At 43.5% G+C, this 24178-nt stretch overlaps 1 protein-coding gene across 2 annotated transcripts; it reads right to left on the bottom strand.

Moving 5' to 3' along the window:
- Nucleotides 1-1740: 1740 nt before the first annotated feature.
- On the bottom strand, nucleotides 1741-23460 carry GPR161 (G protein-coupled receptor 161). Of its 2 annotated transcripts, none has more exons than XM_048817115.2 (6): nucleotides 23310-23460; nucleotides 17809-18220; nucleotides 15220-15944; nucleotides 12110-12214; nucleotides 8646-8765; nucleotides 1741-4776 (listed from the first exon to the last, which is right to left on the bottom strand). In XM_048817115.2, the coding sequence occupies exons 2-6, from the start codon at nucleotides 18189-18191 to the stop codon at nucleotides 4529-4531; spliced, it is 1581 nt and encodes a 526-aa protein (XP_048673072.1). In that variant the 5' UTR covers nucleotides 18192-18220; nucleotides 23310-23460; the 3' UTR covers nucleotides 1741-4528. The 2 variants fall into 2 exon arrangements, with proteins under 2 accessions (XP_048673072.1, XP_074974735.1); XM_075118634.1 differs by lacking the exon at nucleotides 23310-23460 and adding an exon at nucleotides 20721-22901.
- Nucleotides 23461-24178: the final 718 nt, after the last annotated feature.

Genomic DNA, 24178 nt, shown 5'->3' on the forward strand with positions numbered 1-24178 from the left:
TGTGGCCCTCGGGCCAAAAAGTTTGCCCATCTATAATAATGGATGAAAACACATACCTAGCATGGCACACCTAATTCGTTACTTGTTGATTTGTATTATTTGAGGAATGAGACGAGGAGGAAAAATGTCATATTCATATGGAAACAATGACTCAAACTTTAAATGTATTGGGTGAGATTCTGTTCCCATTAACAGTGGTGTAAATCTGCATTAACTCCATTGAAACCAATCAAGTTTCTCGACAGGGAACTAACTAAAAGTAGAATGTGTACCACTGGGTCTTATTTTTTTTAAAGTTGGAAAACATATTTCATAAAAGGTTATAAAACATGGTCTCAGGAAAACTATCTGTAGGGTGTCAGACATTGCAATTTATACAAAGTAAGGACTTTCTAAAGCCCTGATACAGGCAGGTACTTAAGCACATGAGTAGTCCCATGAAGTAAATGGGACTACTCCCATACTTAAAGGCATATGTTTAAGTGCCTTCCTATACTGGGGCATTAGAGATTTTGAAAAGGTTTATTTGCCTAATTAAATACCACTTTGTGTAAGGGTGGACTACATGCATTTTGATTTGATAGCTGACCCTGATGTTTGGAAACATGCTTCTAGGGTGAAGTGGCACACACAGAGATAGTAGAGAGATAGGGGGCCTCTGTGCATTTGCTACTGGCCCTCCATTGGTCCCCTGGGATGCATGTAAATTCGGGGGGGGGACCCACAGCCTCTTCCAAGAGTTGGGTAAGAACGCACCCTCCTCATGGAACAAACATGACCATAATTGCTGACTATCTTCACAAGGGGGTTTCTTGCAGGAGGGGATAATTGAATCATAAGAACATAAGAATGGCCATACTGAGTCAGACCAAAGGTCCATCTAGTCCAGTATCCTGTCTTCTGACAGTGGCCAATGCCAGTGCCCCAGAGGGAATGAACAGAACAGGTAATCATCAACTGATCTGTCCCATCACCCATTCCCAGCTTTTTGCAAACAGAGGCTAGGGACACAATCCCTGCCCATCCTGGCTAATAGCCATTGATGGACCTATTGTGCATGAATTTATCTAGTTCTTTTCTGAACCCTGTTATAGTCTTGGCCTTCACAACATCCTCTGGCAAGGAGTTCCACAGGTTGACTCTTAATACTCAAAATACTTCCTTTTGTTTGTTTTAAACCTGCTGCCTATTAATTTAATTTGGTGGCCCCTAGTTCTTGTGTTATGACAAGGAGTAAACACTTCCTTATTTACTTTCTCCACACCAGTCATGATTTTGTAGACCTCTATCATATCCCCCCTTAGTCGTCTCTTTTCCAAGCTGAAAAGTCCCAGTCTTATTAATCTCTCCTCATACAGCAGCCGTTCCCATACCCCTAGTTTTGTTGCCCTTTTCTGAACCTTTTCCAAGTCCAATGTATCTTTTTTGAGATGAGGCAACCATATCTGCACGCAGTATTCAACCCGAAGGTTAAATCACATCTGCACGCAGTTATTCAACCCTAAGGTTAAATCACAACATTAGTTAACTCTGATTGCCAGAAAAAGATGGAATATGACAACTAATACTGGAGGACTAAGGACATGGTTGCAATATGTTCCATGCTTTTGTTTTAGTCTTGAACTATGACTTTCTTTAATGGCACACCGTTGAGATTAAAAAAAATTCCTCTGCTATGTAATTAGTAACACCTTTGATTATCAAAAATTAAAGAATTCAAGAAGGGGCATGTCACTCAGGTTGAAGAATGAAACTAAACCATTCACTTTCACAATGCATTTCCTTGTACTCTGTATACAATTTTGTAAAATGTGTGTGTTTCTTAATTAGTTATTTCTCTAACACCTCAAACTAGAAAACACTGATAACAACAACAGCATTACAGGGAAGGTGTAAGATGTGTTTTGTTTTGTTTAGTAAATAAATTATTTAGTAAATATATCATTAATAATATGTTAGTGAAATTAACACAGTAAGACAAATTCAACCCTGGTGTAAGCAGGTGCAACTCCTCAGATCTTCACAGGGGGCTGAATTTGGATCAGTGTCTTGGTGCGTAAGGTGCTCTTTATGTAATGCTAACTATTTTGTGCTTTCACATGCGCCTTGGGGGTTTTCCCCCCTATGCTTATGCCTTTGGGCCAGAATCTTGACAATTACTTCAACGCAACCTAATGGTGAATAAGAGTGAACCCAATCGATCCAAACTATCCTATGGTTGCCCCTTTAATTCAGGCTCCTTGTTCTCTTTCCCTTCAATGGCATTTTTGGTCAACTTGGGTTATAAAATAAATGGAACATTAAGAAATTGTTTCTAACAATCTGATGGGCTATTATACCATGTGTGTGTTCATACAGACAGCAATTAAAACAGCATCACCTGTGAAAAGAAATCCAGTGACCTAGCTTTCTCCCTGCATATTTATCTCACAATGGCAATAATGACCTCGGTGCAGGGCATTTCCTGGAAATCGATGGGATTATAGATTCTTGAACATGTGCCCAGAGCTGTCAAAAGATACATTTTATACATTTGAAAAATTAAATAAAGTAAAATGAATGAGTGACTGGGGTCAGTGGGCTACTTTTCAGGTCACCAGCTCCTCACAATCCATTGTTATTAACTATTTCATTCCCGAATATTTTATAACTATGCAAAACACCCCATTTAGTGGATTGTAGAGGTCTCAATTCAACAGTCCATCTTTATTCTGCAAATCACATGCTTAATTTCAAGCATACACTTAAATCCCATTGACTTCAATGGGACATAAGCAAGTACTTAAGTTAGGCATGAGCTTAAGTGCATTGCTGAATAGGGATGGATTTATGCATGTGCTTGAATGCTTTGATGAACTGGGGCCAGAGAAAGGTGTGATCTACTGGCTTAAGAATGGGATTGAGTTTCATGAAATCCAGAGATCTTACCTTCTGATATTCTGTCTATGGCCTTGGGTAAGTCACACACAGCCAAATTGTCACAAGAGCTCTCTAATTTTCAGGTTTTAAGTGCCCAAACTGAGATGCCTTGTCCCTGATTTTCAGAGGTTTTGAGCACCTGCAGCTACCACGTGGACACTCAAAAACTGAGTCACAAAAAATGAGTGAGCACTTCTGGCAAACTTGGCCCTTCACTTTAATACAGGGGTTCTCAAACTGGGGGTTGGGATCTCTCAGGGGATCATAAGGTTATTACATGGGGGGTTGCGAGCTGTCAGCCTCCACCCCAAGCCCTGCTTTGCCTCCAGCATTTGTAATGGTGTTAAATACATTAAAAAGTGTTTTTAACGTACAATGGGGGATCGCACTCAGAGGCTTGCTGTGTGAAAGGGGTCACCAGTACAAAAGTCTGAGAACCCCTGCTTTAATGCTTCAGCAAAAATGGGAATTAACTGCTTACCCACCTACCTGCCTCTTGGGTCTAGGGGGCTGTAAAGATTAATTCATGCTTGTACAGCGCTTGGAAGATGAAAAGTGCTATATAAGTGCTAAATATTGTTATTTTAAGATTTAATGAGTTAAACTCCAAGAAATACTTGGAGTGAGGTAGCTATTGCTTAAACACAAAAAGATATACTCCCTCGTAAAAATCCAACTCACAAAGCTTTTCTGTATACAAAGGATGAATCCAGTATAACGTCAATATTAAGTGGCAATACAGTATTTATATTCTCTCTCATCCTTGTTTAATCTCAGTGGCTGTACAATGCCTCTCAGTAAAAACAAAACAAGGAAAGCAAATTGTAATTCTCACTGAGAACTAAAAATCCCCAAACAAAATCTGTCCATCTTCTAAAACTATTTCTGCCATCTTTCCAGTGCTTGGCTGCCTCTACCCATTATATATGTGAGAATGATGTATCTGCTCTCTGTAGTAAAACATTTGTCCAGTGGAACAAAAGCAATGTGTAATATGGCCTCATATTTAGCATTCCCATGGTTGCACAGTCAAAAATATAATCCACCACCAAAGGTGAACAGGACAGTAATTTGGATAAAAGGGATTCTGGAAATCTGAAAACTAGGCTCAGATTTTGTGCTTTAGTTAAATCCATGGTCCAAAATAACACTGTGTATAAAGTTCCCAGTCAGTACAGCCATCAAATCTCCTCTTTTAGGGATTACATTGATAGACCCATGGGTCAGGAAAAAATCTCTACAACACCATGTATAATGCTGCATGGTTTTTGTTTGTTTGTTTTGCTTTCCTATGAAATATCAGGAATTGGTCACTGAAGGATACTTGATCTGATGGACCAGTGGTTTGGACAAGTAAGGCAAATCCTGTGTTTTTATGTGCTGTATAATGGATAAAAACATTACACAAACACATGTACAGTACCCTGAACAGTAAGTAAATACTGTTCTAAAATGTAGACATATGTATTTAAAGACAAGTATTCAGGTATTTTCAAGTGTTCTTGACTAAAACACTGAAGTTAAGCCATTCTGAATACCCTGCTTCTTTTAAAATAATTCTTACTATACTGGATCATACTTAGTGGTTTCTTCTAGTTCAGTGCTCTTGTCAAATATTCCCTTCATCGATGCTTTGCAGCTGAAGTCTTTGGCCAGCTTGGGCTCTGCCACCACGCCGTGCACCCACATTGCCGCCTGGTACAGTGCGTGAAGGAAACAAAGATCCTGGTAAAGCATCTTCTCCAAACAAGCTGATTTTCACATCAGCTTCAATAGCTTTGGCTAAACTGGATGCATAACTGTCCAGAGACTTATGGACTTCAGCTTTTACATGGAGAACAGAATTCTTTGCAGCTTCTAAAGAAAAAAGAAATTAAGACAGAACACTTAACAATAACATACCATGGCTGTGCAAACATTTGCACAAGGCAAATATTTGAGGGCAAATATTTGTCTTCAGGACTGCAAATGTGTGATCATGTCTTCTACAAATGATTACTATTGCTACTAATAGTACTTTATGCTTCCACAGCATCTTTTGTCTAAGGATCTCAAAGCACACTATGAACACTAATCTTCACAATATCATCATGTCAGTTAGGGAAATTATCCCCAAATTACAGATGGGAAAACTAAGGACTGATGAAGCAAAGCATTTAAGCACATGCTTAACCTGATGTCAGATGGATTACCCACGTGTTTACATGGGACTACGTGCTAAATACTTTGCTGGATTGGGACCTACGCACAGAAAAGGTTATTGGCCTGATCCTGCCAAAGTGCAAAACTTCCACTTATTACATCTGGCACAGAATTAGGCCTTATGGGAATTACATGATCGTGGGAAAGAAATAAGTGACAGAGCCAGGAATAAAACTCTTGAGTCCCAGTTCTCAGCCGTTCTACTCTAACCATTAGTTTTGTACACAAGAGAATTCTCAATTTCGTTTAGACCAAAATTTCACATTTTGTTTACATAAAAAGGGGGACAACACAAGAAGTCACATAGCTCATGGTATGTTTTAAACTTGGTGAACACCAAACTTTGTATATATAGCAGAACTTCCCTGTTCTACACTTCACTGATCTGCACAAAAAACTGGTAGCCTCCCTCTACACCTCAGGAATCCATTTAGACAGCCTTGCAGAATTGCTATAAATGTCTGTGAGGCAACACACAAAAGCTACTTGGCTACCCTGTATATTTATGAGGCGAATAGTGGAAAAGTAATGATAATTGTTAAATAAAACGTCAAACCAATTCACTCTAGAGTGAGTGTGTGAATAGAATTTTGCTAAGATGATTTTCAGGAGATGCTTCAGAAAAGCTCTCATATTAATAAGACTCCATTATTTTTGGCTAAATATACTACCATATGTGTGTACTGTAGAGTCTCAAATATTAATGCTAATAATAAAATCAAAGGTAATAACAAGTACATTGTGTGATGCATTGTAGCTGTTTTTATACTGTCCTCATTCACTTATGGTTTAGTAAATTCAATCACATGCAATTGGCCTCCTAGTTATTAGCCCAAATTCAAGAGGATCTGCTCAAACTAAATCAACCCTGCAGTGTTCTAAAGCCAGTCCCAGCAACATGTTGCTAGTATTGAGAACCAACATGTGAGCCTAACTAGGAAAAAAAATGAAACTGATTTGTCTAGTTTCCCTGTCCCAGCTGAGACAAATGCAAGGAGCAAACAAACAGCATAAATGGAGATAAATACATTCTTTCCCTTTAAATTCTTTAAACGAACACAGGTAATGGACAGGAGAGACAAGACAGGACGGCAGAAAAACATCAAGGTGGTGGAGTCATTGTGGGGAAGAGAGGGGAAAAAATCCAATGGGGAGTAGACAATGCAAATGGATAAAACCCCAGGAAAGGCTGTTGTCCCTGCATGAATGAGGCCCATGCAGGGAAGCCCCATTTCTGATCCTTGATCTAGACTGGAACTACCTAACAGAAGGAAGGCCTGTTATTAAGCTTGTCTATCCAGGTCAATGACTATCCCTGAATTCAAAATAGTGTACCCCCAGATCAAGGGCTACTCATATTTTGAACTGGAAACTGCTATTATCTGTTAACTCGAATGGCTTTGTCATAGCGCTGCAGGTGTGTGTGTGTGTGTGTGTGTGGTGTGTGTGTGTGAATGCCTGGCCCCAGAGCATGCTAGTGCTTCACAGGGGAAGCGTGGGGTAAGGTCATCACTGGGGTAAGGTCATTCAAGGACCTTACACCAATGGAGGATGGGTTGTACCTCTGTTCCATTCCGCCACGCCTCCTCCCCATCTCTATTCTACCCCGACATCCTCTCCATCCCTTTATTCTGAGAACATAAGGGGTGGCAGAGCTGGCTGCCTTTACCAGCTTTCTGCAAACGATGAGTTCTCCAGCACAGGGGAAATTCTCCACCGACTATCTCCAGGCGGTTGAAGGCTTATGCAGCACAAAAGTGGCCTTAGCTCTGCAGAGAATCCAGGCCCATGTTTGACATGCTGTACTCCTTGTGTAGGCCTTTGGTTTTAATTAACAAAGATAACACAGGCTCTAGCAGAAATATGTTATGCACCACTTTGGCTTGCTGTGTTGGATCATATTAAAGAAGTTCTGTATTAAAATCACAAATGAGTTTGATTCCCCAGAGTTTAAATTCCAGGGTATTACTAATTAAGAGGTCTCTTGGTTTTTGGTACTGTTTCTCTCCCTCTGTGCATGAAACTTGCAAGCTGCTAATTGCGTTAGTACATTCTAAGACAGAGTCTGTTCTCAAAGCAATTCTTTGTAACAACAACTACTCACACAGAGAGAGACTCAAAGCAATACTCTGTAACAACAGAAACAGCACCCAGAGACTCCCCGCCCTTTTATTGTATTCATCTCGCTTTGTTAACAATTGTGATTAAAATAGAGATAGAGGATGTATGTGGATGGATGCTTGGTGTGGATAATAACTGAATGAGCAGGGAGGTGCCAGCCTAAGAATCCAGTGTCCATTGGCTGAAGAAGGCATCAAGTGGAAATAACCAGAGGACCCCCGGAGGGCAGACTGGAATCCACCCAACAGCCTCAAGGATGGGAGAACCAAAGAACAAGATAACATCTGGCAGTACGGAGCCATCAGGAATGTGCCATCTGCTGATTGATTCAGCAACAGCATGGTGAAGCAATTCCCACAGACTGGCATAGGAAGAAATTCCTATAAAAATGGACTCTAGAAAGTGAGAACTTTGGGGTCTGATTCTGCAAACCAACTTCCAGGAGCATCAGATGAGCATCTGCCAAGGCCCTGCTCCCTCCTCATGTCCAGGCCACCTGGCCAGTGGATTGGCATGAGCAACTGTAAGGCTGGTAACTATGATAACAACCTTGCAGAACCTCTGTGTGTGTGTGTGTGTGAATGAATGTGTGAAGAAATATGAAATTGAATGGAATGTTATAGCTATAACCAACTGCTTACTATGAGTCTTTTTGTATTCACAATAAATGTGGCATTTTGCCTTTTCCCCTTTAATAAGATCCTGCTGGATTTTATTTTAGTGGTATAACAGCTGGTACACCCCAAGCTTCCTAGTATTCCTGTAAGAATTTCACACAGTTCTGAAGAGCTCTCTATTGTCCCCTAGATTGGTTTGATATAGTGTGGTGCAAGAGCAGATACCGTTATATCAAACCACACATCTGTCAGGGATTTCACGTCATGCCTACCCGAAGAAGAGGAAAAGAAAGAGCAGATCTTAAAAGGAAGTGGATGGATGGCAGAAAGACAGTTGTAAAATGTACCCTGCAAGTGAGTCCAGCCTCACCACCCTGGTTCCAGAAAACGTGCACTTCCCCCCCTTCCACCCACCTACCAACTGGCAGCATCAGGATGGAAAACAGCAGGGAGAAGCAGCTCAGATGGCATGGGACAGCGTGTCCACAGGGGTCGATGAGGTAACTAATGGGAAGTCAGAGCAGGCAGCAGTGGCAAAAATGAGGGACCCAGCAGTAAAGGATGGGGTGAGCAGAAGTTGAGGCCTCTCAAGAAGGTTGTGGAGGAATCAGCAGAAGGGAGGAATCAGAGCACCTATTAGAAGGGGAAGGATGAAGAGCCCAGGAGTGATACTTGTCCTCTGTGTTCTAAGGTTTAAGAAGGGGACAGCTATGCTTGGCAGCCATCATGGAGGTGCAGTGGGGTCATCCCAGGTGAGCAGCATTACAGTGTCCCCCCTAAACACACCTTTGATTTGCTCCACTTCGTCTTCGAATGTTACCGAACTCCTCCGTCGATAGGGATAAACGCAATGCGGGTGATGAGCTCCATCTGAACTATAATCCTCAAGCAGCATCACATCTGTCCCTGAAATGCAGAAAATGTTGGAAATAATAACGACCCCTGAGAAGACAAACCTAAAATTATCAGAGGAAATGAACTTTTGAATTTATAGCCTTGAGCGCCTCTCTTCAAAAATTGCCTAAAATGTGCTGATGCATTATCATTCTGCATTCAACTGTGATGGGCTTTCAGACAGGGACAGGGCCAAGTTACTACCTGATCTTAATCAGAGGTTAATCTGAGGACAACTCCCTGCTTCTCCTGAGCAAGAGAAGGATTGTCTACAGATGGCATTATTCAACAACAGCTACTCCAAAATAAGGACAGGTTTCAGAGTAACAGCCGTGTTAGTCTGTATTCGCAAAAAGAAAAGGAGTACTTGTGGCACCTTAGAGACTAACCAACCCATTTGAGCATGAGCTTTCGTGAGCTACAGCTCATGCTCAAATGGGTTGGTTAGTCTCTAAGGTGCCACAAGTACTCCTTTTCTTTTTACTCCAAAATAACTATTTCTGAATAACGCCATAGATGGGCACACTTATTCTTCAAAAGTGGATCAAGCTAAATAGGCACCTGTCCACGTACGGAGTTCTTCTGGAATAGCTATTGCCTTTTACATTCACACTCTACCTGAATTAATTTTCAAGTGTGGACAAGCCCTTACAAACTGGCTACTTGGGAGACAGACGGTGGGGGATGCCTATTACAAGATCAGATTCCATATTCAGAATGGATGGCAAGCCAAGCTGGGGAATGTTCTGATCAGTCTATTTTGCTTTTGTTAACTCATTTTGTTTTCTTCTCACAAACATTATTCCTTAAGGAGAACACTTGGCTGACTGATCCTGTTTTTTTTTTCTGCTGAGTCATTCTACCACTTTATGGGTATTGATCTCATGAACATTATTTCATCTACCTGCGTTTCCTCCATATTATTTTGGTACAAAATAAAGTTTACCTGTCATTGTTTGCAGAACACTAAACTCAATGTCTCTGCCATGCTATCACATGAAGGGCCAAATTGTGGCCTGTCTCCTCACTCCAGTGCAGTTGTGGCTGAGTACAGACACTAAGAGTATGTCTACACCGCAATTAGACATCCAGGGCTGACCTGTGCCAGCTGACTCAGGATCACGGGGCTCGGTCTGAAGGCTGTGTAACTGCGCTATAGACATTTGGGCTTGGGCTGCAGCCTGACCTCTGGGACCGTCCCACCTCACAGGATTCTTGAGCCTGGGCTGGAGCCCAAATGTCCACCCTGCAATTAAAGAGCCCCTTAGCCCAAGCCCCACGAGCCACAGTCAGTTGGCCTGGGCCAGCCACGGATTTTTAATTGCAGTGTAGACATACCCTATGACAGTCAAAGAGGCATTCTGCCTCCCTAGCATAGAAGCAGACAGGCCGCCTCAGGGAGCACTAGGGGAGCGGGCTGTGTCAGTGCTTCTTACACCTGCTGCTGAAAGGCACAGCATGTGCTTCCCTGAATGCTTGTGACGCTTTACTTTTGGCCCAGATACTTTTGAACTCTGATGATGGATCGAAAGCTTCCTACAACAGCCATTCAATACTTTGTAGCTTGTCCCAAATGATTCATCGATCCGATTACACCCTCTGCAGACTAGGGCTTTGTGCCCTCTTCACCCACATGAGTTCATTTGATTCCTGGATTTATTCTTATCACAATAGCCAGAGGGTCCAGGACCAATTTATAGTAAAGGTGACAACACACATCCATGATGAATTCCATGAGACAAGACACTGACCTTTACCAACGATTTATTTAGCAAACCTATTTTTTTTAAACGAAGGATGGTCCAGAATTGAACTGTGATATATAAATATTTCTATTCCATCCTGTCAAATGCCTTCTCCAAATACTTAGTAATGAGAGAGTGAGCCACCTTCCTCATAGACCATATTAAATGAGTGGGATATTTTTAATGTTTTGTGGATCATCTGGGGTATTGAAGTCAGTGGTGCAAGATCAAAGCCCTACTCCTTGGAAACCCAGCCAGCCTGCAATGGATGGGTAGAATTAGGAAGAGGACACTCCAGTCCTTGAGACAATATTTTAGCATATATTTTAAAAACTACATTGAGTAAGGAAATTAGCCTGTAATTCTTCCCCAGAAGTGGATCCCTGTCTATAAGTGATGCTAAGATAGTGTTTTGACTGGATACGGCTGATCCTATATTATCTGCCTCATTAAATACTTGATCTGTAATGGGCATCCCTTGATCTTTTCTCTGTATACAGTTCCTTTGGCTTGTACTGTCTGAAAAGCCTGTCTTCTGTCATTCAGGATGTTCAGTGAGGTGGGATATTTCCCAATTCAAATTCCCTAAACACTGGGGCTCCTAACAACTTATATCTTTGCTTTGGTCAGCAGTGGAGGCCTCTTAGTGCCTTTCTTCAAGGATGATAACACAGGCTGCTATAAAGAGAAGAGTTTTCCATTACCCTTTATCACCTATAGCTGCACTTAAGCCAGCTATTCACCTACAGAATTAGCAGAGTAGTGTTGCCTTCATGAAAAATCCCACCTTGCCAGCCTCCTTCTCCCACTCTCCCAGTCAGAGGCAGGCAGAGAGCAATGCAGAGCTGCAGCTGTCAGAAGAGTGCTCTCTGGTGTTTGTAGAGCAGAAATACTCTTTAAAATAGATTGCAGAAGGAAGTTTTGGAAAACTTTCCTCTGTTGGTAGTTAAAACCAAAGCCCCCCTATTACCACCACTGGAAAATTACTGGCAGATCACCATGCCCTTTTCCAGGCTACTGCTCGAGAGATCCATGACAAAGATGGGAAGCTTCCATTCTATAAGAGAGGCTTTAGCATAGAGTGGCCAAATGAAATCTCCTGTAAGCAGGAAGTGAAGAGACCTATTTCCCCAGCAGTTTGCTGCTTAGCTCCCTGGGGGGCCGGGAAGATCACTGAAGGGGGAAGGAGAATAAAGGAATGGGACAAACAGATTATCTTGCTCCTTGGAAATATTCACTAGAGAAAGAAAATATTCTCCAAGGCTGGACAGTATTTTCATAGTAGATAGCACAAGATCAAAAATACAGAGGAGAAGCTAAGGTGGATCTGCTCAGGGTACCATAGGACAGTGGTTTTCAACCTTTTTTCATTTGCAAACCCCTAAAAAATGTCAAATGGCATTGCGGACCCCTTTGGAAATCTTTGACATGGTTTGTGGACCCCCAGGGGTCTGCGGACCACACGTTGAAAACCATTGCCATAGGAGATGCTTAATGTTATTGTTCACCTACCAAAAGATATCTGTACATAAATACAGACTGTCCACAGAATTCTGCAAGTAAGCTGCAAGTAAAATCTTTCTGTCTGAGAAAGGAAAACAATAGAGTTACCTGAATCCTGAGAGCAGCTGAAACCAGTGTCCCCTGTGCTGCTGCTGTGTCCTAAAGGCCGCCCACCTGCCATGAGAGCTGTGAGATGGGGAGATAGTCCCAGATCTGCAAAACAGTTTAATCATCACTGAGTTGTGCTCTGTATGGTAGATCTACTGTAATGATAACATCTTCAAATAACCCCCACATCCGAGTGCCTGATTCTACCCTGCAGCTTTCCCAACTTTCCCTTCTCCCCATTTTTCCTGTGACAAGACAACAAAAACCACCCTCCAGAGACCCAGCTGCCAAACTACCTGGATTTCCCATCTTGCAGTATCATGTCACCAGCTGCCACATGCTCCTGGATTCTTTTCACATGGCAAGCCTTCTGTCTACCTCCCCACAACAATTTGCAAGTATGTGCAGTTTATCAGGAGAGCTGATTATATATAGAAATATATGCACTCAGGGCTAGAAAAACTTATCAGACACCCTCTAGCCAAAGGATTAAATCTAGTAGCCAGAAGTAGCTATAAAAGACAAGTGTATTGATGGGATGATGACTAGTGAGGATCAGCTAATGAGCTAGTTTCCAGCTTCTTTGCAACCCTCAGATGCTAGAAAGGGGGAAAACACTGGGATTCTTACTAAGGCACAGTCTTAGGGTCCTGCTCAGGGGCTCCACCTTTTGTACCAGCCTCTGGCAAGTAGGAGTCTGATAAATTGGAAGCTGCCCAGCCGACTTTTGCAGCTGGAAGGAGAAAGAAGCTTTCTGTCTTTTCTTCCTCAGCTATGCTTCCACTCCTTCCAGAGCCTGTCTCTGAGAGCGACCTGGCTTCTGCAATGGGGATGCAGGTTTCCAATGCCCTCATCTTCCTTCCATGTTTTGCGTCCTCTTTCCCCACTAATAATTCCAGAGCCTGCCTCTACATTTAGCCCTCCCAAGCAGTACCATGAAAGTGAAAATTTCAAAGAGTGCTGAACTAGCAATCCTGAAAATGATCAGAATCTTACTAATTTCAAAGTGCTACAATGTGGCAAAGCTCTGAGCAGCAGCAGAGTTACTGGTGGTGCCCCTCTGCAGACTGAAGAAGACACTATTGTACTGGAATGGTTTAATTACATTTACAAGGTTTTCTTCACAACCAGAAGGACTAGAAACTTAATTTAAACAAACAAGCACTTAGATTTTTTTAAGTCACTAGAAAAAATTGCCACTGGTGAGACACACAGATTTTTTAACCCCTGTAAGTAGCTGACATATATCAGGACATTTAGTCCTAAGGAGTGGAGCGTTATTGCAGATGAGAAGGAGGTGATGGGCTTGCCCCAGCTGGAGAATTTAAAAGCTGGTGTCTAACATCCATAAACTCTTATTAGGCCTGGTCCAAAGCCCATTGAAATTAAAGGAAAGATTCCCATTGATTTTGACGGGCTTTGAATCAGGCTCATCATGAGGAGAGCCTTTTTCTAAGCTGAATACAAATCTTACACTTGCAGAGAGTAATAAAATCTGTGTATCAAAAGCATATTTTCCTACCTTGTTATACCAAGGCAAACATAACTGCTTGCCAGCAAAGATACAGATTGGTCTAACAGGCCTCCCACAACATAGAATACTTTTAACACTAAGAAGCACTTGGAATTAGAGAGTGGTCCTAGGAATCTGAAGGATTTTCTCTGAGATTTTTATACAAAACTATGTTGGCGAGGAATAGAGTATATTATTATTTACCACCAACACCTGACTTGGTGCTATACGCCATACAAAAATTAAAACAGTACCTGTCCCATACAGTTTACAATCTAAAAGGCAGACCAGAAAAAGGATGTGATGGACTGGGATATCTAGAGATGGAGATCTCAATTTTTGTGGGTTTTTTAAATTATAAACTTACTGCTTGTGAGCCTTGTGGAAGAAGTAGATTTTTAAAGGGACTATCGTTAACTTAAAACTTCCACCTCTGTCTGTAAATTTTTTACCTGATATTGTTACAAGGAACACCTAAGATTATGGTAATCAAATGATATTAGAGAAAAAATATTTTCTTTATATGTTTCCGTTTGTTCACTCCTTGCATCTGACAGCACTTTGCGTCTAGTCAGTTTCCCCTGCATGGTTGGTCAATTTCATACACTGCTTGCATTGACTTTTCATACAGCAGGTGGTGGTGTTTTTCCCCCTCTCTCATTCTCAAAAACAGACCATCATTTTAACTTTCCCAAATATTTTGACCTCAGGGATAGACCAGGCCTGGAAAAGTTTAGCCCAATAGGTAAAAGTCTGGGATGTTATAATCAACTGAATACATGGTCTTAGAATGGGAAGTTTGAAGCAATGTTAACTATAGCTATTGTAAAAAGAAAAGGAGTACTTGTGGCACCTTAGAGACTAACCAATTTATTTGAGCATGAGCTTTCGTGAGCTACAGCTCGCTGTAGCTCACGAAAGCTCATGCTCAAATAAATTGGTTAGTCTCTAAGGTGCCACAAGTACTCCTTTTCTTTTTGCGAATACAGACTAACACGGCTGTTCCTCTGAAACCTATAGCTATTGTTACAGCTTTAGCTAAAATGACAACCTTAGCAAGGAGAAAGGCAATACCACTTGGAAAACATTTTTATATTAAACTGGAAACATTTATACTTTGCTCCTGAAAAATATACTGGGTGTGATTCTCCATTCTGAGACACTGGTTTTACACCAGTAACTCCACTAAAGTCAACAGAGTTACACCACCACAAAACCAGGCAATGGAGTGGAGAATCAGACCCACTGAATATATTCATAGTATAAGAATGCTCAGATTTGGATAATTTGAAATAGTGTGTGCATATGTGTGTGTATAGAGGAGTCTCAGCAGGGGAGAAAGGAAATTATTTTTATTAGCCCCAGGGTTAAATCTTCTCTGCCAGGGAGAATTTAGCTACATCAAGAAAGGGAGGTGAATTCCCATCAAAGGAAGGGAACTCATCACAACTTTCCTTCAGATGGGAGATGTAATTTGAAAAACGGTCCCTTGAGAGCTCCCTCAAATACATCGCTAGTTAGTATTTATACAGCCCTTGGAAGATGCCATATGAATGCAGATATTAAGTATCACCCATAAGGGAAGAGTGTTTGTTACCTGTGATCCTATTGGAAATGCTGAATAATCTGGCTGTCCTATGACGCTGAACAAATGACTCCCGGTAATACCGGTCCCCAAAACACATTCCTAATAGTTCTTTGCGCACTGTTTTGTTCCAGAGTCCATAAATCAGTGGATGGCAAATGGCACTTGAAAAAGATAACCATGTTGCTAATGTCTCCAGAGCAGGAGAAATGCTATTTTTCCCCCAAAGTGCTTCTGACGTAATTACTACCATGTAGGGCCCCCACGTGATCACAAAAGCACCAATGACAACCAAGATGGTTATGAAAGCTTTGCACTGATTGGCTGAGTAGACAACCCCTTGGAAAGCATTCCTTCGACTGCCCGAAGAGGAGGTGGAGGTGCTAGAGTTCTTTCTCCCATTCCTCTGAGCGTCCTCCTCTACAATGACCACGCTACCGCAGTGAATCTTGCGCGCTTTAATCCTAGCCACGCGAAATATGAATCCGTAGCAGATCATCATAACCAGGAAGGGCAGCAAAGCACACCAGATCAGCCAAAAGGCTGTGTAGCCTGCCTCCTTATGCCACGCAGCCACACACATCCATTTGAATTGATCGAACTCCAAGGAAGACCAGCCAAAGAGAGGAGGAAGACAGCCAATGAGGGAGTGTAGCCACACGTACACAAGGGCTACAACTGCTCTGTTTGCTGTAATCTTCATTGGATACACCATTGGATACAAGACAGCATAGTACCTGGGAAACACAAAAAGAGACATCAGTAGCATCATAGAAAAGTACAGTAAGCAAAGAACTGGGTTTACTGATTAAGATTCAACTCCCATTGGAGTCCAGGGAATGACTTCCCCATTTCTGCTCCCCAAACCTCAAATGGGGTTAGAGGGACACTTAAAAAAAATAATATTTCAAAAAATTATTTGCGGACAAGAGCTCAAAAGTCAAGAAGTGCCCAAGATCAAGCCGCATATGCAGCCTTAATTCTGCCTACTGATCATAAAAACATGAGAATGGCGATAGTGGGTCAGACCAACGGTCCATCTAGCCCAGTATCCTGTCTTCCGACAGGGGTCAATACCAGATGCTTCAGAAAGAATTAATCCTGGTGTGAATGCATTATTGTAATGAGGTTTACAATTATACATGATTACATACAGCTATGTTATTATATGCTATGTTATTATAGCATCAATTGATTTTAACAATCTTGCATGTGCAGCATCTTGAAATATTAATTTAATTATTTTCTATCTTTCTATTTCATGATTTTACATGTAATTGCAGGGGAAATGTATTATATTGGGGAGGCAGTGTTGTCTGCTGGATAGTGCACTAGACAGAGACTGAGGGGACCGAGGTTTAGCTCTGCCACTGGCCTACTAGATAACCTTGGGTATGTCACTTCACCTCTCTGTGCATCAGTTTCCCAATCTATAAAATGGGAATAATGATACTGAGCTCTTTTGACTTCCTCCTGTGCTTTGAGATCTTCTGATGAAAAGTGCTACACAAGAGCTAGGTATATTAATCACTATAATTGCAGTGGTTTCCAACCTTTTCCATACCATACCCCATGTTACAACAGAAAAAAGGTCTGGAACCCCGCACCATCCATCTAGCCCAAAAGAAAGGGAGGGAGATCATGACTCCCAGGTTGAGAACCCATGTTATATTGTATTGTTTGAAAAACAGTATGTAATTTTGTTCATGCAACCTTAACTCTGACTTTTCATTGCTTTACCCATGGAACCTTCACAGTCTCTTACCAAAACTTTTTAGATTGATAGATTTATAGATTCCAAGGCCAGAAGGCCTGTGTTCGGCTAATCCGGCCCCCTCTAGAACTTCCCCCAAATGAATTCCTAGAGCAGATCTTTTAGAAAAAACAGGCAGTCTTGATTTAAAAATAGTCAGTGATGGAGAATCCACCACAACCCTTGGTAAGTTGTTCCGATGGTTAATTACTCTTACCGTTCAAATTTTACACTTTATTTCCAGCCTGAATTTGTCTAGCTTCAACTTTCAGTCATTGGATCATGTTATACCTTTCTCTGCTAGATTGAAGAGCCAATTATTAAATACATGTTCCCCAGGCAGATCCTTATAGACTGTAATCAAATCACCCCTTAACCTTCTCTTTGTTAAACCAAACAGATTGAGCTCTTTGACCATGTTTTCTAATCCTTTAATTATTCTTGTGCTCTTCTCTGAACCCTCTCCAATTTATCAACAACCTTTCTGAATTGTGGGCACCAGAGCTGGACACAGTATTCCACAGGGGTCACACCGGTGCCAAATACTGAGGTAAAACAACCTCTCTACTCCTACTTGAGATTCCCATGTATGCACTGAAGGATTATATTAGCCCTTCTGGCCACAGCATTGCCCTGGGAGCTCACATTCAGCAGATTTCCCATCACAACTCCCAATCTTTTTCAAAGGAACTGCTTCACAGGATCAAGTCCCCCATCCTATAAGTATGGCCTAGATTCTTTGTTCCTAGATGTATGCATTTACATTTAGATGTATTAAACCACATATTGTTTGTTTGTGCCCAGTTTGGAATTAATCACTGCTATTCATAACAAAAAGAGGAGCTTACCTATCTATAGCAATGAGACCAAGAGTTAGCATGCTGGCCGAGCTGATCAGCATATAAAGCAGGGCAGAAAAGTTGCACCAAACTACTCCAAAGATCCATTCCCGCCTGATGGAGCTGGTGACGACAAAAGGAAGCACCAGGACAGACAGAAGGAAGTTGGACAGTGTCAGACTGAACACAAACTTGTTGCTCAGCGTAAGGAGGTAAGACTTCCGATAGAGGGTGACGACAATCACCAAGTTGCCCAAGCAGATGAAAATAGCAATGACGATAATAGCAATCGACTCGGTGACTCTGACTGCCCCATCTTCCTGTGCTGTGAGGTTTCTCAGGCCCTTCCCATTGCTGAAGGAGGAGTTGATGCTCATTGTCAGAGCACACATTGACAGAGCAGACAGTACATGCTGGGCAGCTGGAACAAGGAGATGAAAAAAACACATGAAAACATTCACCCAAACAATATTGTATTTTCCATGTCTACAATATCTTTTATTCCAGGATCCCAAGGTCCTTTACCAACATTAATCAAGCTTCACAACACCCACAGGAGGCACATAACCATTTTAGCTGGGGAAACTGAGGCCCAGAGTAGGGACTTGACTTTCCCGAGGTCACACACAAGTCAATGGCAGAGCCAAGCACAGAACCCAAGAACGAGGCTGATTGGAAAATAGGGGGGAAATTTTGAAAACATTTCATTTAATATTTTCCAGGAGTGGAAGGGGGCCATTATGTCAAACTTTTGACTAGCCCTACCCATGAGTTCTAACTCCCAGTCATCTATGCCAAAAAGCTTTTATGAAAAAAAAACAATAATGGAGTTATAAATGGTCTTAGTTGATCTCTCTTTATACACGTTACAGTTTGTGGTATTTTACTTTGGTCTGTGGAGCACTTGCTTGTGTTCCACAGAGAGCTGCTAGTCACATGACACAGGCTCCTCCTCATTTGCAGCTGCTAAATCACATTAAAAATACAGTAAAAGATTCTCTTAATATCACTTTTGCAATGACTGTGCTTGCCACAGGAATGTTCTTGTACTGTCAGTGAGCCGGGGGAGGTGGTCCTCTGTGTGACTGTCAATGGGAAATGTGTCCAAGAGGCAATTCCTTTATTAAGATCTCATCTACAGTATAAAAATGTTGGAGAGCCCTTGACCTAAGGCTTTATCACTTCTCTCAGCTGACCAACACCATCTCCCCCTGAGGCCCCAGAAATATTGCTCCTGGTTCCCGAGAGCCACTGTGACCTCCCCTTAATGTCTCCAGCAGAGGAATTCCAGTGGGCCTGTACCAACTCCTCTGGGTGCCTGATTAGTGGCAGTTCCATAGCCGGCTGCCTCACAAGGCTGCTGACACCACCCTCTGGCCTCCAAAGTATCACTCCTGCTTAATCACCTTCCCCCAGCATGAGCATTGGTGCTCCCAGTATCGGAGCAGATTTTTCTCTTTCAACAGCCCTGGAAAGGGAATTGGATGAACCTAATGTGCAGCCTTCTCACTGCTGTGTCAGTGAAGCCACACACATACTGAATCCCAAAATCCAGACCAAGAATTGAAAAAATAAAAAGGGAATGTCAAAAAAGATTGGCTTCAAATTCATGCAAACTTGGTGTTAGCATTTCTTGGGGACTGGTGACTCGGAAGGGATGCCTTGGCTGGGATTCCGGCCATCCACCCTTCCCAGCTGGGCACAAATATCCACAAAGTGGATCCACATCTCTGAGGTAGTTAGAGTTTAAAGGGGTGCTGCCAGCCTAAAAATCATATTTTTCCAAACAAATTTCCTTCCATGTGTTCCTAAGAAAACCTTAATTTACTGACATTAAAATAATTTTTAAAAAATCGCATTTACTTTTCACTACCAGTGAAGCTGATTGTTTATGGTTTGCATTTCATTTGGCATAGACCATGAACATTTTGCATAAGATCCTGGCTGCTTATGGCTACAACTCTATGGGTATAAAGCAGCCAAAAGCTAGCTTCCCTGGCTACTCAGGAAGGATCTCTCCTATGTAGGAGGAGCCTCATGTGGCACTAGGGTGACCAGACAGCATATGTGAAAAATCAGGACAGGAGGTGGGGGGGGCAATAGGAGCCTATATAAGAAAAAGACCCAAAAAATCGGGACATCTGGTCATCCTAGGTGGCACAGAGACATGGATGTGGCTTGAGCAGGAGTGTCATGGCAACTCAGCAACCCTAGCTGCTGTAAGGGTCCCTTTGTGCTTTTGGCAGGCACAAATCAGAACAGCCCTCAGGCAGCACGAATTTATGCCAGAGTGCTGGAATGATGAAGAACAACTCCAGGATCTGAGAAGTCCAATGGTAGATTAAAGTCACCTTTGCATATTCTCTCTTCAGCTGTGCAGAGCACTCATCTGCCACAAACAACGATTTTATCCTTTCTTTTTTGTTTATTACAAAGACAAGGTGGGTGAGGTAACATCTTTTATTGGACCAACTTCTGATGGTGAGAGAGACAAGCTTTCGAGACACACAACCCACCTTTTGTTTCTCTAATATTCTGCGATCAACACAGATATAACTACACGCATGCAACAACTATTGTTTATTGTCATTTTCACTTTCAGGTGCTCAAGCACTAGCACAATGCTGCAATGGTTGAGTTGCTAGCACTGTAAGAGGATGTTTAAAACCTAACAAAAATCCATTTTCACTAGTTTTAAATGCCACAAACCCCTAAACTGTTTTTAAAAATATACACCCTATATTGCTTGGTTCTAAACTATCCCAGAGAAATAAAATAACCATCCTTTTCAATGTAACCAGAACATTTAACTAACAAATTAAACATGCCGAAGAATTTTAATTTTTTAAAAGCTTTTTAAATATCATGATAGGATCCATCAATTAGTTTAAATCAATCCACTTGGAACACTCGGTGCTCACCATTCCACTGGCAGTCATATTCCTGGGCACATGCCCTCTGTGTGGTACATATACAAATCTTCCCTGCAAATTTTAAAACATCCAAAAGGCAAAAAAGCATCCCTCCTTTGACCCTCAACCAACAGAGAACAGAAACATGAGACCAGTCACCTAAGCAGTAACTGATGCACTGTGGGACAGTAGCAGGAGGACTATTCGCACTGTTAGAGCTAATATGCCATCACTTGCTATCCACACAGGCACTGCACTGATGGCAACTGGCTTGGGTGGTGGGGGTTGACAAGGTGGTTAGGTGTGGCAGAGCAAGCACAATCCAAAGTGTTGAGCAAATACCTGTGCACCACAGGTAGCAACTGTGTGTGCAGATGCAAGGTCTGCCTGTTACAGGTGTACTGGAGGGGAGGCTCCAAATGCTGGTTATCACCCTAATTTCTCGAATGTAGACAAGGTCCCACTGAGCAGGCACAGAGTTGCATGCAGGTAAAGGCAAAACATCAAGGCAGGGTCCTGCAGATAATACATTTTCTCTTATTCCACCCCTGTGTAGCTAGAGCATGGACTGGGAAGAAAATCCCAGGGGAACACTATTGCTACTGCAGCAAGGGGCTGGGGGTGAGGGAGCATGGGGAGAGGAGTTCTTCTAATGCTTCAGGCTGCGGCTTCTGATGGGGCTTCTTCTCATAAACAAACTACAGAAACGCAACCTAGATGGAGCTACGATAAGATGGGTGCAAAACTGGTTGGAAAACCATTCCGAGAGAGTAGTTATCAGTGGTTCACAGTCATACTAGAGGGACATAACAAGTGAGGTCCCACAGGGATCAGTTCTGGGTCTGGTTCTGTTCAATATCTTCATCAATGATTTAGATAATGGCATAGAGAGTACACTTATAAAGTTTGCAGACGATACCAACGTGGGAGGGGTCACAAGTGCTTTGGAGGGTAGGATTAACATTCAAAATGATCTGGACAAACTGGAGAAACGGTCTGAAGTAAACAGGATGCAATTCAATACGGACAAATGCAAAGTACTCCATTTAGGAAGGAATAATCAGTTGCAAACATACAAAATAGGAAACGACTGCCTAGGAAGGAGTATTGCGGAAAGGGATCTGGGGCATCATAGTGGACCACAAGCTAAATATGAGTCAAAAGTGTAACGCTGTTACAAAAAAAGAGAACATCATTCTGGGATGTATTAGCAGGAGTGTTGTAAGCAAGACCCGAGAAGTAATTCTTCTGCTGTACTCCGAGCAGATTAGGCCTCAACTGGAGTACTGTGTCCAGTTCTGGGCACCACATTTCAAGAAGGATGTGGACAAATTGGAAAGAATCCAGAGAAGAGAAACAAAAATGATTAAAGATCTAGAAAACATGACCTACGAGGGAAGTTTGAAAAAAAATTGGATTTGTTTAGTCTGGAGAAGAGGGGACATGGTAACAGTTTTCAAGTACATAAAAGGTTGTTGGAAGGAGGAGGGAGACAAATTGTTCTTCTTAACTTCTGAGGCTAGGACAAGAAGCAATGGGCTTAAATTGCAGCAAGGGAGGTTTAGGTTGGACATCAGGAAAAACTTCCTGTCAGGGTGGCTAAGCACTGGAATAAATTGCCTAGGGAGGTTGTGGAGTCTCCATCATTTGAGATTTTTAAGAGGAGGTTAGACAAACACCTATCAGGGAGGGTCTAGATAATACTTAGTCCTGCCTTGAGTACAGGGGACTGGACTAGATGACTTCTGGAGGTCTCTTCCAGTCCTATGAGTCTATGGAGCAAAGGGGAGATGGGAACTTGTGTAATGCTGCAGGGGAGTGGAGCCCAGGTGGGAACGCAGGGCAGCTGCTGAGGTAACCCTGCAGGGTAGGTCTGAGCCCGGGCGCCGGGAGCAGAGGGGAACTGGGAAGCAGGGGAGCTCTGAGCCGCTCCCGCTGCAGGCCGATCACCCGGGAAGAATGGCATGCGGTGCCAGAGCAGCTGTGAGCCTCCTTGCACAGGCCCAGCGTCCCATCGGAATAACACTTCTTTCCTCTCCTTCGCCGGCTGCTCCAGTCCCCCGGCGTCCGAGTGAGACACAAGCTCAGCCCCGGCGCGGGCAGGTCCTGCGTGGCCCGAGCCTGCTGCAGCGAGCCCCGCTCCTGCCCCAGCTCCGCACTGAGACACCGGGGCAGCGGAAATCGCAGCGCCTGTCGCGGGCCCAGCGGCCCCGATCGGGGACTGGGCAGCTCGCAGGGCTCGCGAGAAGCAGGAGACGCCCGCCCGCCGGCCCGTCCTCAGCCGCTGCAGCCGCTGGCTGGGGGCCCCCCTCCCCTGCAACCGGAGATGCAGCGCTCGGCTGCTCCTCTGCCCTGAAATCCAGCCTCCCTCCCGCCACGGGCTTGTCCCTCCTCCGCACACAAAGGCTGGCGCGGGAGGGAGAGTCCCGGGGAGGGGTGGGGCCGGGGAGGCCGCAGGGGCAGGGGGCCGCGAGACCCCACCCGGGGCCGGGAGAGCCCCGCAAAGGAGGCGCAGGACCCCCCGCCCGCAGCTGCATAAGCTCCAGTGAACAAACCGGAGCGCTCCCCCCTTGGTGTGGGGCTGGGGGACACACTCACCGTCGGGCCGGGCCCAGCCGAGCCGCTTCCTCCTTCCCCCGCCGCCTCCGCTGCGCTCAGGGGCGGGAGGTTTCGGGTTACAGCGCCCCGGACCCCCCACAGCCGCCGCCAAAAGAGAGGCCCGGAGCAACTGCCCGACCCTCCTCCCTCCATCCCCCTTCCACACATCCCTCCTCCTCCCTCCAGCCCCCTTTCCTCCTCCCTCCACCCCCTCACATGCCTCCTGCCTTCATCCCCCTTTTCTCCTCCCTCCATCCTCCTTCCACACATACCTCCTCCTAACCTGCTCCCTCCATCCCCCTTTCCTCCTCCCTACCTCCTTTCTCCATCCCTTCTCCCTCTATGCCCCTTCCACACATCCCTCTTCCTCCCTCTATCCCCGCTTTCCTCCTTCCCCCTTCCTCCTCTGTGTAGCCTAGTCCCTCTAGGTCCACTTTCACATCCCTCCTCCTAACCTTCTCCTTCTATCCTCCTTTCCATATCTCTCCTCCTCCTAATCTCCACTATCCATTTCCCTTTCACATTTTTTCCATCCACCCTCCTTTCCACATCCTTCTTTTTCCATCCCCTCCATCCATCTCCTTCCATCCCCTTTCTGTTCTATCCCCCCTTCCAGATCTTCTCCTCCCCATCCTGTTTTCCACTTCGTCCTTCCTCCATTCCTTTCTTTTTTCAGAGTAATAGCCGTGTTAGTCTGTATCAGCAAAAAGAATGAGAAGTACTTGTGGCACCTTAGAGACTAACAAATTTATTAGAGCATAAGCTTTCGTGGGCTACAACCTGAAGCAAATACTCACCAGCAACCACACACCAAAAACACTAACCCAGGAACCTGTCCTTGCAAGAAAGCCCGATGCCAACTCTGTCCA

The sequence above is a fragment of the Caretta caretta genome, chromosome 1 (genome assembly GCF_965140235.1).
Source record: "Caretta caretta isolate rCarCar2 chromosome 1, rCarCar1.hap1, whole genome shotgun sequence".
NCBI classification, from domain to species: Eukaryota; Metazoa; Chordata; order Testudines; family Cheloniidae; genus Caretta; species Caretta caretta.